The 12,658-nt window shown below is 41.6% G+C and overlaps 4 protein-coding genes across 4 annotated transcripts in view; 1 reads left to right on the top strand and 3 right to left on the bottom strand.

Annotated features, from left to right (window-relative positions):
- The window catches only part of slc16a6b (solute carrier family 16 member 6b), a 233,383-nt gene that overhangs the window by 146,755 nt on the left and 73,970 nt on the right, over positions 1–12,658 (top strand). The window lies entirely within an intron of this gene.
- Positions 1–12,658, bottom strand: part of hoxb3a (homeobox B3a) — a 52,745-nt gene that overhangs the window by 38,009 nt on the left and 2,078 nt on the right. The window lies entirely within an intron of this gene.
- hoxb5a (homeobox B5a) lies at positions 1,468–3,863 on the bottom strand. Its single transcript, XM_062481485.1, has 2 exons — positions 3,149–3,863; positions 1,468–2,456 (listed from the first exon to the last, which is right to left on the bottom strand). Exons 1-2 carry the CDS (start codon positions 3,732–3,734, stop codon positions 2,209–2,211), a joined length of 834 nt encoding a protein of 277 aa, XP_062337469.1. The 5' UTR covers positions 3,735–3,863; the 3' UTR covers positions 1,468–2,208.
- hoxb6a (homeobox B6a) lies at positions 5,813–9,648 on the bottom strand. Its single transcript, XM_062481687.1, has 2 exons — positions 7,887–9,648; positions 5,813–6,667 (listed from the first exon to the last, which is right to left on the bottom strand). Exons 1-2 carry the CDS (start codon positions 8,311–8,313, stop codon positions 6,414–6,416), a joined length of 681 nt encoding a protein of 226 aa, XP_062337671.1. The 5' UTR covers positions 8,314–9,648; the 3' UTR covers positions 5,813–6,413.

Here is a 12,658-nt window from a genome sequence, read left to right on the forward strand (position 1 = left end):
CTTTACTGTTATTTTACAAATCCATGCATACTGGGAGTGTATATGAAACCTTAGGAAGAGGTGAAGGAGCGGAGTTAACGCAAATATCCATAACCAGAGTCTATAGACAAAAACACTGTTCCACATGTCCCTCCAGACTTTGCAGATATAAAATAAGTTTAATACGTGAAGCTACAAATACTCTGTATCATATCAATAGCGTACTATGACACGGAGAGTAAAATGAATGACAGTAATCACAAACGATGCCTCCCCTTCTCCTCCCCCGCGAAATAAGCCTTTAAACTGGACTTACTGTGCGTTTGGTGCGTTCATACACTCCACTGGCTACATATCCGCCCAGATAGAATTCGAACTGGAGCGCAGACATTGTATGGACCAGACAAGGGCAAGGCAGTGGCCTGCCAGTACGCTATCCACTCACTACTGACCCTTTAGAATCCCTCCGAAGCAGTTAAACCGTCACTTGCATTCTAGAATGTGAAATATATAGTACATTGTCAACTCCCCAAAACCATAAAACTAACTTTATGGACCCCACGTGACTTTTGAGAGCCAGTAAGGGGTATCTGTCTGTGGCCTGGGCGATTTTTACGATCTAACTTCAAGATAAAACCCTCATCCGTTTGACATGTAAATGTCATAGCTTCTTTTGGTATAGTTTGGCCAAAGGGGAAAGCAAATGTTCAAAATACAAGCGGCCAGGCAACGCCAGGCAGATGGGCTTTTTGGCAGGACCTTCTCTCGGCTCTCAATAGTAGCGTGTAGGACCTGAAAAAAACCCGTTGACAACTCGTCGGTAAGTTTCAAAGTCCAGAGCTTGTTTACTAAAAACGAGACGTAAACTAATTTGTACATGAGCGCCACCGTTAAACGACCAGGAAATCATTACTATAGAAAATGACCAATTTACAAACATTTGCTGAGTCACAGTTTGTCAACAAACTGCTTGATTTTAGATCAGTGTCGCTTATGTTGTTGTTGCTAATTGTTGTTGCTGATGTTGTTGCTGGAGTTGTCTCATGTGATTTGGGTCAGGTTAGGATAAGGTAATAGGCTATATGATTTCACATTTGCGCAGTATTTTACTGCGCATATGTGTCCTTGTGCGCAATGCGTAAACATGACTGTAATCTGTTATTGTCGTTTTATATCCTTCAATATAATTTATCTGGATGTTTTTGTGAAAACTTTGGCAAATTTGAAAGTACTTCGTTGAGGTATCTGGCAGGTTTTAAGCTGACTCTCTTCCCTGTCTAGGCCTAGGTGTGAGACAGAATAAGGCCGAGTCATGCACAAGGTAGTCAGGGGACGCAGAATTATAACCCGTTTGCTCTATGGTTTTGGTCTGAGTATGAGGAACTTTATTTTTTACTCCAAGGTAAGCTACAAACAAATACAAAAAGCTTATTGGCAAAATGCTTACAGGCAGGTCTACATGACAGTTGCCCCCCCCCCCCCCCCCCTCACATACACACATAGTTGTCATATGCTCTGCCCACTACAAATAGCCAATTGGTCACATTAAAAATGTTAATATGTACACCCTCTCTGGAACATAAACATGATCCAATAATATACAATTACATATCGAATATAACTATACACTTATGAACGAATACAGGAATCTATGTTGTATTTTTTTTATGCACAAGTTTCCTTTCTTTCCAGAAAATAAATGACAAATTTGAACACGTGACAAAAGCCAACGATATAATTCAAACAATGGTATGGAGAACTTGAAGGAGACCTCAAGATTCCTGTAGCCTAAAAGCAGGGGGCCCCTCTACACTAACTTCACTTCATATTTGAGCAGAGTCTTTAAAGCTGTAAACTCAAAGGTGTACACTCGTTATAGTCGTAAATAAGTTATAACATTTAAGAGCTCACATGCCAACTTTCAAGAAAGCATTAACATAGCACTTGACACAAACGATATTTATAACATTAACAACTGGCGGCATTGGTAGCATTTTCTCTCTTTTTAATCTCCAAACAATAATCACTGTATTTAAAAGACAATAACATATGAACACTAACGTTTTTTTGTATATATAGAAGCAGTACCACAGTAGAGGTTAAGTTGTTCTAAAACATCAAGAACATGCCAAAAGGTGCCGCTCTGTACAGTACTCAGTTATAATGTTTTTGAAATCTATTTTGAATCCGTGTAATCATTTCTTCGATTTCTGTTAATTAGCGTGGCCACTACGGCTGGAACGCGCTACCTGCAGTAGCCAGACTCATACTCTTCAGTTTATTGTCCTTTTTCCATTTCATCCTTCGGTTCTGGAACCAGATCTTAATTTGCCGTTCTGAGAGGCAGAGCGCGTGGGCTATCTCTATCCTCCTCCTCCGGGTTAGGTACCTATTGAAATGGAACTCTTTCTCCAGCTCTAGCGTCTGATAGCGCGTGTAAGCGGTTCTCGCTCTTTTGCCGTCTGGTCCCGTCATATCTGAATAGTATGGACAAAACGCAAGGGTCAACATTAGCGAGTGTGGGCGACAAAAACATGAAGCAAAAAAACTCCGACAGATTTGACCAGCAAAGGTTTACACAAACAATACACAGACAAAGCCCAACGAGCCTAAACTGCAGTACACACAATGTACAAGAAAGAATGGCCTTAATCAAATTTGCAGGCAATTTATTCTACTGATGTATGCGAGGGGGTGGGGTAGCTGATAGCAAATCTATCAGTTCACTACTTTAACACATCTTATTTTCATTTACTGTAAAGATGTTTGATCACATTCGTTTCTACTCATCAATATTCACTGTTCTCCTCGTTCCGAACTTGGTCTCTCTTCTCTTTATTTTCTTTCTCCATTCTCGACACTTTATTGCCGTCCTCTCCCCCACTACGGCAATAAAGTTCCCACACGTAATAAAGCTTAACTTTTCAAAGGAACAACTACTTCTAAGTCGTCTTGCCGTTTTGCCCTCTCTCTCCCACCCGCTCCCATTCTCTCGCTCTCGGTTTGCAAGGCTAGCCCTCTTGACAGATTTATGGCGCTTTTGTGGAATTTGCTAAAATAAAGGCACCATCCGGCGCCACAGAGGAAACGCTAACTAAAAACCAACCCACAATACAAACACACAGCCCTTGATAATGATAATACGTATTATACATATACATATGTGTACCATGGCTAATGTGCAGTTTCCTCATCCAGGGAAATATCTGTGGGCTTTGTCCGTCACTCGATGCCGCGGTAGTGGAGGTTGCTGTGGACTCCTGTTTCTGCTGCGTCCGGCTCGCGGTGTTGGTGTTTGCTCTATGGTTGCCCTCCTCCGTCTCAGAAGAAGCGCTTGCCTCGTCTATTTCAGTGAAATGTGTTGTGTTGGTGAGGTTTGTGCCCGCTGTCGAGACGCCTTGGTCGGAAAGGGGAGAAGAGCTTTTGGGTCCCAGACTCTCGCTGCTGTTGGCGCACGGCAGAGGCTCGGGGGACGCCAGCGAGCAGCTTGACGGCTGCCTGAAACGCGTCTCCGGGACCGGAGACTGGAAACCTCGGGAGTTGTCTCCGACAGCCCCAAAGTGGCCGGCGTTGCCTGAACGATTGACGGTTAGGTCCATTCCATTGTAGTTGTAGCCGTAAGAGCCCGAATGCATGGTGCCGGAGTCCCTGTACGAGGCGTTCATAGCGCTGTTGCTGGTTCCATAATTTAGTAACTGATAGTCGGGGCCATTTGGGTAGCGCCCTGAGAACGAGTTTACAAAGTAAGAGCTCATTTAGGTTGTTTTAGAGGGCTTGATTTGTAGATCTTGGTCGTTATAACGCTGTGCTTCACGATTTATGATGTATTAATGAATTATAGCAATGCACTGTACTTCGTTTTTGCTATGTATGCGGCCAAATATGGTGGGTGGGGGTGCGTTTGGGAATCACGTGCTTTTGTTGACCAGTCGTAAATTCTCACTGATGACTTCAAGAGGTAATTCATGCTCTATGGTTACAAATGGTGACGAGATGGGAGTCGTTCGGCTGAAGTCAACGTGTGCCTCCCCGTTTCTGGGTTGTGCTCCGGGTTGGCAGAGAGCGTCACCTACTGGGAACAAAATTTATTGCACAAAAAAGGACTTGGAGAAAGTGGTTTTACTCAGGATTTACGTTGTTTTCGGCGACGATAAAAATGATTTGTTTGACCATTACGTTCTCTTCTAGAAGGTGCTCCCGCAACAACATCTACATCTTTACTGGCTTTATCTGTTACTCAAAACTAGTTGTTTGATCATAAATAATTAATTAATAACTTAATAATAATAGAAGACCATCCACCCGAAATCAATGTTCATAGCTATGATGAACCTAAGTGAAATTAACAGTCTTAATCATGGACTTTTCACTCACATTTGCAGAGAAACATCCAGAAAGTTGACCACAGTACTGCAGAAATGCAAACAACAACACTGATACTAATACTACTAAGCTACTTCTACGACTGCTACTCCTAAAAATATTAATAATACATCCAAAAAAAATAGGGTGCATACCTGTATGTAATGCATAGGCTCTGTGTAACAAATGGACCATCTGAAGCCTATGCGTGGGTCACGCTAACAGATTGTAGGCTATTTACATGACAGCAAACACTAGTATTCAGGTTTTCCACTGTAATTAAATAAGTCCTACCCTCAAAAGATCTTTCATACCAAAACTTTGGATTTGAATCTTCTGACCTAAGCAACGTACAGGAAAGACAGGTGTGACGCAAAGGCAAGAAATGCGTTTTTGTCCAAGTAGCGCCAACCTGTCGTGTGTTCGTTCAAACAGCGCTATTCAAAATGTCTCATAGCAAACGTTTTGCAGCTGCACACAAGGAATGCAAAAGCGTGATTTATTATGTGTTGATTGAGAAGCGCCATTTATCTCTTTAACATGTGCTAAGATATGTAAACCCCTTGGTACAAAACATGCATGTATGCTTACATTTAGACCGGAATTGAAGAGATGAAATTTCCCAGACTTCCTTGGGGGCAGTGACTCTGATAGTCTGAAACCATTGTGAATGCATTCATTCTAGATTGGCCTGAAACGTGTTGTGTTAGGCTACTACTGCAACCATCAGGTTGTGTTTTACATTGGGCCAAACCTGTCAGCATTCACACTTACATAGGCGTATTATGTTTTCCTCCCAATGACGTACTGCTGGCAATCTGATGTCTAGTCTACCTGATGTGTAAGTGGTGTCACATCGGCAACGGCGTTGGTGTCGAAAGAATCCAGACAGCTACATAAAGTTGCTGAGTAGAATATGTGTTATAAGTACGTAGACTAATGGAGAAAAACAGTCACGATTTCTTCGTGAATGTGCTATTTGACACCTGGAGAGGGAATGTGTAATCTCTGAGACCTGGTCGCGTGGACTGTCCAGTGTTTGGGTGAGAGAGTGCGGCGGGCGGACAGGTCAGCTTTCTCCTCAGGTCATCAATTAAAACACTTCCGCGTTTTAGTTGTCACTATTCAACAGTCTTCGTTTTGAATCGCCTATCGGATACCATCAATTCGCAAAGTTCTTACACATGCTCAAAAAGCAAGCAAGAAAAAGCCTGTTTGCTCACATGTGGCAAGGGTTGACAACAAAGAAGATTCGATAAGATTGGCAAACGCCCCTGGCTTCTTTTAATGAAGGTCAAAGGTGTTAGACACACACACTAGCCCGCACAAAAAAAGCTTTCATTTAAATATTTTTATGAATCTTAGGGGTTTCTTCCAAGTATGCATATATACACTCAAGGATCAATGATGCTGTGAATGGCGTGTGACGCTTACGAATCGTACTTTATAAGAAAACGCGCAGACATAGGAATACAGTTTGAATAGCTCATACATTTTATTGAATGAGTTTGTAAGCAGATACGAATTTGTGACAAACCACAAACATAAACCACTTATAAAATCCATAAAATATAAACTTTTGACCCAGTCTAGGTAGTTTTGAGTTGTCAGTAGATCAGTATTTCCCTTTCAAACTTATAACAATTCAACGAAAGAGCTAAGTCTGGGCATTAGCTTACAAAAGAAATACAATAATTCACCATTCAAGGAGAATTCCCCGTTATTTCTATACATTTTAAATATGAATACAGATATGACATAGATACTTCAAATAGTTCGTTAAACATGGTCGTTAACATTATAAAACCACGTCCTAAATCAAGAGACGAGCTCACAAAAACACTGCCATTCGGGTACCCGAATTATGATAACAAAAAACATTAACAGACATTAACAGTAACAAAAATAAAAAGTTAAGTGAACTTCTGGAATGCTACATCAAATTTACCAAATACAACTTCACCATTGGAAACTTTGGACATATGAAGGAGGTGAATCCTCATGTCTTAAAATTAAGGATGCCTTTATGCATTATCTTTCCTTTCTTACAACATTATTCCATTTTTCTTTCTTTACTCCGTCCCCTTCTCTTCCTCCTCCCCATTGGTTTGAGAGGAGTTTATTAGTTTATTCTCCTTTTTCCACTTCATCCGTCGGTTTTGGAACCAGATTTTAATCTGGCGTTCTGTTAGGCACAGTGCGTGCGCGATCTCGATGCGGCGTCTCCGGGTCAGGTACCTGTTAAAGTGGAACTCCTTCTCTAACTCCAGCGTCTGGTAGCGGGTATATGTCTGACGACCCCGGCGACCGGGGTTACCGAATGTCCCTGTAAAAAGAAAGGGAAAGGGGTAGTCAAATATTAACCTCGAGCTTGGGTTTATTGCACTGGCAGATATATCAAGGAGAGAAAGAGCTTTGGGTTTCAGAGAACCTAGTCGGTTTGAGGCATGTAGCCCACGCATCGTTATGCTGCTATAAGACGTTATGTTCTAAATCGAAGCTGGACCATCTACTGTTAAATATGTCAACAAGAACTGTTTTTTTTAGCTAAGCAAAAAAATTGTGTGGACCTGCCGATTTAGCCAACGTAGCCTACTCAGGTACAAGACTGAAAATATAATTTTGCGTCGGACAACAAGCCAAAGAAATACAACCCTGTTTCCTGTTCGTTGATCTTAGGCTACAAAACATATTCCAAGGGGCATAATGGTCTGGGCGTGCTTCATGTCTTCTCAAATTTGTATTTCAATACACAATCTGGAATCTACATTTGTGTGAGACAACTACGATGGTATATTTTAAGAATTGCAATGAATCATTCACATATATTCCTGATTTGACTTTTTTCTTGTCACTTAGATGACATTGTAAATTGCAATAAACTGTTAGATTATTAAGGCTACCAGTAAAGTGATCTCAGATCAAATTATAGTAAATCCAGCAGTCAAGAAAGTGGAAGTTGTTTTAGTTATTTGTATCAAATTGGAGTTCCTTGTAATGTAATTTATGGCACCCATGCTGTTCCCTGATGTGGTGCAGTACTTATGCTGTTTATACGTGTTCAACCAAGTGTATTTGCTGTACTGTTTAAAACCATATGGCCTTTTGTTATTGATAAGGGGTATAACTAATTGAGGAGAGTAGAAACAACAATGCCACACATTTTGATAATAAGAGAAATCTTTGATGGAACTGAGTTTCTATTGTTGCCACGGATGTGCTCGTGCTCCGAGCTCTTGTAATCTAGAACGTGAATAATGTGATCCTCGAGGCGGTTGGAAACCAGAGTCATCAGCTGATGGACAGAAAATACTGTAATAATGGAGGGAACTGCTAAGTGTGGAGATTGCCTGCTAACGCTTCCCTTCAGTCTCAGTGATAACATACAACAACAGGGCGACATTATTTTTTAGCCTGTGCTCTTCCGGCGCGGTACAGTACAGTAGTAGGTCACATGCAATAGCCTAGCTCTATGTTATCAGCCCGACAGGGGAAAAAAAAACAAATCAAGAGAAAAAAAGAATGACAGGACAGTGTGAACTCACCGTTACACGCGTTCATCCTTTGCATCCATGGATAGACAGGCGTCGACGGCTTCTGGTCGTCGCTGTCGCCGAACAAGCTTTTATTCTGCCCCGTGCAGTCCGTCTTGCGATGGTCTTGGCTCAGCACGAGCGAGTGTTCCTCTATGCTGGCGAGAGCGCACGCAGGGTCCTTTTCCCTGTAAAAGCTGGCTGCTGCGTAGTCGCATGCACCGGCGGCAGCAGCCCTACCGTAGGCACCGTTTGCTTGCTGGTAGTAAGAAGACGGGTACGCCTTGTCTTGAACGCTGGTAGCTCCATAGGCAGCACCGGGATAGTGTCTTAAAGAATCTGTGTATCCGGAGGAATATAACGGTATCTGTCCCAAGAAAGACTCCTGTCCTCCGGGCAGAGTCACAGGGAAAGTTGAGTTTACAAAATAGGAACTCATTGGGAGGGCACGGGCTCTTTTCCTTGGTTTATGATTTGTTGTGTTTTATAGTCCAAGTGGTTTAGCTATCAGTAGTTTATCGGAGATTGGGTTTTAGTTGAGGGAGGGGGGTGGGGGGCGCTGGGTGGCTATGTGCCAGTGCGGGACAGAGGGAAATCGTACCATCTGACCGAGGGCTGACCAATCGCGAGCGTCCGTGCCTGCAAAATAGCACCCTTGAGGGGGGCTGAGATTGCATGCGCCGGGGGACCCCAGCGCAAACCAGAGAGCGTTTTTTTCCCTTCATTCGCCTTTCTCTCCCTCCAATGAGATTGCACAATACGAACCACACTGAAATCTTAAAGTGCTAAATTGAATACATCGACACTTCTCCCCCTTGTGTTTGGTCTAACGTGCAACCATATACAGTACACACGGTCCTCTCCACTGAAGGCAAACTATATTAGCCTTCCTTTTAAACACTCCTCACATTAAATGGATTTAAGAAACGTGCGTCGTTTCAAAAGCGCATGCACGGTCGGAGATACTGAATCTTATTTAGCCTAGCCTGAAACTATATCATGTTTGTGGTCAGAGGCATTATCTCAACTCAATATGTGAGGAGACGTAATTCGTCCCTTCATACGTGCTCATCACTGTTATTTAACTTGTAATTTCCATCTGAGTTATTGACAAGGCATACAATACATCCATCCTACTCAGAGTGAATATACAGACTGTACATCTGGATAATACAGCATTCATTCTGACGGCTTATATTGAGAATAGTAGCTCAATATCATAGTCTTCAGTAGATCCTAGCTTTGTTTTATCAGTGTTCATAAAACCAGAGTGGCTATGTATTTAGACGATCTTGTTTGGTTGGTTGAGGAATGACACTGCCCCGTTTTGTGGTTGCTGAAAGTTGCTGATTACCACATTTGTCTGGTCTGTATGTATTTACATGCATGCTTCCGAGACCACATTTCATGCCCTGGTTTTAATTTTAAAATTATTGACTGGGGGCAGGTCTTTAGGCTTTGTAAAGCACTCAATGGTTCCCTCACTTCTCCACTAGAACTCGAGTTGAGCCCATAGGCCTGTTTTTCATTTACAAAGGGCACAGTTATATGGCACCGATATGTGTCGCTAAATCATAAATTAGCCTCAGTCCCATAAATAAGTTAAGTGTTACCTCACTGTGTACTGAATCTTTTTACTTTCATTTTGACTCTTTCTGAAACGGAGCAGGACGCAGTTCTTCCTCTAGCTTGGCTTAGTTTTGTCTGAACGGGAAATACCATTGTTGTGAGCATTTGTTAAGAGAACAAATCGACTGGTCACAAGTCTCTGTTAATAATTGGCTAACTACAAAAAGAAAAAAAAACTTTTGGCGTATAGCATAATAATTATCTGGTAATCAGTGTGCAAGATAATTGTATATTTTTTATTGTAGCCTATCTCATTGAGTATTTTCTTTTTTTGCAGGTTTGGTGAGCTTGTCCAGCGTGCGCACTGCAAATTACGACTGTCAAGGCTCGCCTGGCCTGGAAACTTCTATGGGCAACACTAAAGCTCACGAAGTGGGTCAGAAACATGGGGAACAATGAGACAAACACAAAAATATGCGTACAGCAACTGGAAACATGGAGGAAAATGTGCCTGAACTGATTGACACTCCGATTTGAAAAGCATCTGATCTTATCATAAACCCTTGGTGTGTTTAGATGTACCGGCGAGGAAACACGCGTCTGTCACTCCTCGTCATGTGTCCCGGAACTGCTTTTTACCCCCTCGAGTGTGCCGCATGACAGTAGGCTGATGTAAGTAGGCTAAATATGCGCTCTATTCCTGACCCCTTGCATTGTTTTAGTTTTGTGACACATTTACCCAGACAGGTATGCATGTTTTTTTATTTCAAAATTAAACCATTCATTGAATGTCCATATGGAAATCTATTGTCTTTCTCCAAATGTAAAATATTACTCACATGTAAAATGAGGCCTACTTTACAACAGTGTAAGGCTATTGTAGACAAATGGCTTTAACAGGTTTTTACATTTTGTTTACGCGTTTTTTCTTCATTAAAATATATATAAACATTTACTGTATAGTCTATCTTTTCATTAATTAGGTCCACTTGAAATGTATAATATTACAATAATATTGTGATAACTGATCATTAAAAACAACTAATAGTTGTACCGAGTTGTGGCGTCTTGGAGTGCCTGTTTTATTTTTCTGGGGGCAGTGTTTTAGTGTTTTATGACTGTTTATGAGGCCTGTAAATTCACAGGGACATTGCATCTGAAAACACGTTGCAGCAACAGACGTTGAAACAATTGCAGGGCGCAACTGTTCCAAAAACAGTTTTTTGTGTTTTTTAATGTAAACTATTATGTAAACGTTTTTAGTCAAACCATTAGCGGAGATCACATCACATGTGTTGCATCTGTACGTCACTTAGTCTATCAAATACAAATGTGTAATTGCCTGCAAGGAGATATCACACGTGTGTTGTATTGCAACATCCGGTAAAATATACCTTTGTATCATGAAAGGTGATTAAATGTGCAAAAAGTCTAATCTTGACATGCAATCTGTATAGAATACAGTTGCATAGTGTACACTATTTGCTGCTCAAACGCGGGAATACGAATGTGTATCGAAAAACGATGTTAGGAATACAACTACAACTGTAGATTATAATTTATTCACAATAGTATAAAATTCTAATAAATTACACGATATTTTCTATTAGGTTAAATGCGTAAATTATATGATTAAACTGGGTTAGGATGTCCAGTCGCTGTAACGCGTCTGTGTGCTTCCAAGTGAATAACTTCGGTCAGTTAATGATAGACCAAACTCTATAGCCTTCCTTCAATATTTATGAGTCTTCCTTAGAAACTGACTTGTCCTTCATGGACTTTAAGCCCTTGTGAAGTTAGTAGACCGGAACTCGACAATCCTCTGACCAGAGCATCCGAGACCAGTTACACATTAGGCCAAAATATTTTATTGCTAAGTTGCATAAGTCCATTGGTTGACTGTATGATATTTGCAAGGATTGATATTTCAATTTGACATAACACTTAACATCGTGTAAAGTGTATTACGGGGTTATATATTACGTTATGTTGGATGGTTTTTGCATTACTATAAAGTTAATTTATGGCAGTGCACACTACACTGCTGGAGGCTAAAGCTCTGTGAAAATAAAGAATGTAATATCACAACATGTCTCTTGGTCTCTCCCTCTATCTTTCACCTTGTAACACACAGATGTTTGTGTGTGTGTGTGTGTGTGTGTGTGTGTGGAGTTAAAGTCATCTTAGATGCAATTTAGTTTCTCAAGACTAGAATCTCATTACAGAAAATTAAAACATAGGCCAGTTAAATATTTTCTTTACACACACACACACAAACACACACACACTCGCTCTCTCTTTCTCTCTCTTTGGGTTTCTATCTCTCTCTCTCCTCACCTCATTCCTATCTCTCTCTACCAAGTCCACGACCCTCACACAGCAACACAGATTACAGTTAGTTGGCGTTTCCTTGGGAAGAGCCCACATAACACCACAACATTAGCAATAAGCCAAATTACCCGATTGCCGCAGCTAAACTGTGGCCTCAATACAAGGAAAGTTACAGTGAGTGAATTCAGCTTGGTTTACTGAACAAGACTGCACGCTCCATTCGCTGCACAATGTAATAGTAACCTTGGAGCAGTCATCCGCTTACGTCTCTCTTTTTTTTACAGAAATAGGAGGGGGGGCTAAAATCCAGTCTTTGGGTCTGGTCTTTCTGCGTGCGTGCCACAAATCTTTCCCGAACGCAGACACATCAAAGCTCGCGGCAACAGCAGCTCGAGAATTTACAACCTCTGCATTCTTCTACGTTTCACTGCCACCGGGCCCCTTGTAGCTTTCCTGTTATCTCCTTCCCTAGTCGGTTCCTTCTGGACGCACGCAATACCATGGTAAAGGCTGCAAGATCATCGGGGAAGTAGCACACATCTGTTTGTCAACAGCTGATACACACTGAACCGCAAAACATATTTACGCACAACGATTGCTGAAACATGCACACGCAAGCATTGAAATACCGTACGACACTGTGATAGGATACACCCCCCCCACACACACACACACACACACACACACACACAAACACAAACACACAAACACACCAACACACACACACACCAAACACAATGCACACAGAAACCTTCGTACTCAACCTCGAAAAGAACAAAATGTGTAGATTGTCTGGTGTTGTTAAAAAGTGACCGCTAGATGGCAGCAGAGAGTTGAGCACAAGCTTCAACTGCTGCAGTAACCCTGCGTCACTGTCGACGATC

Source organism: Osmerus eperlanus, chromosome 2 (genome assembly GCF_963692335.1).
Source record: "Osmerus eperlanus chromosome 2, fOsmEpe2.1, whole genome shotgun sequence".
In the NCBI taxonomy this organism is placed as follows: domain Eukaryota; kingdom Metazoa; phylum Chordata; class Actinopteri; order Osmeriformes; family Osmeridae; genus Osmerus; species Osmerus eperlanus.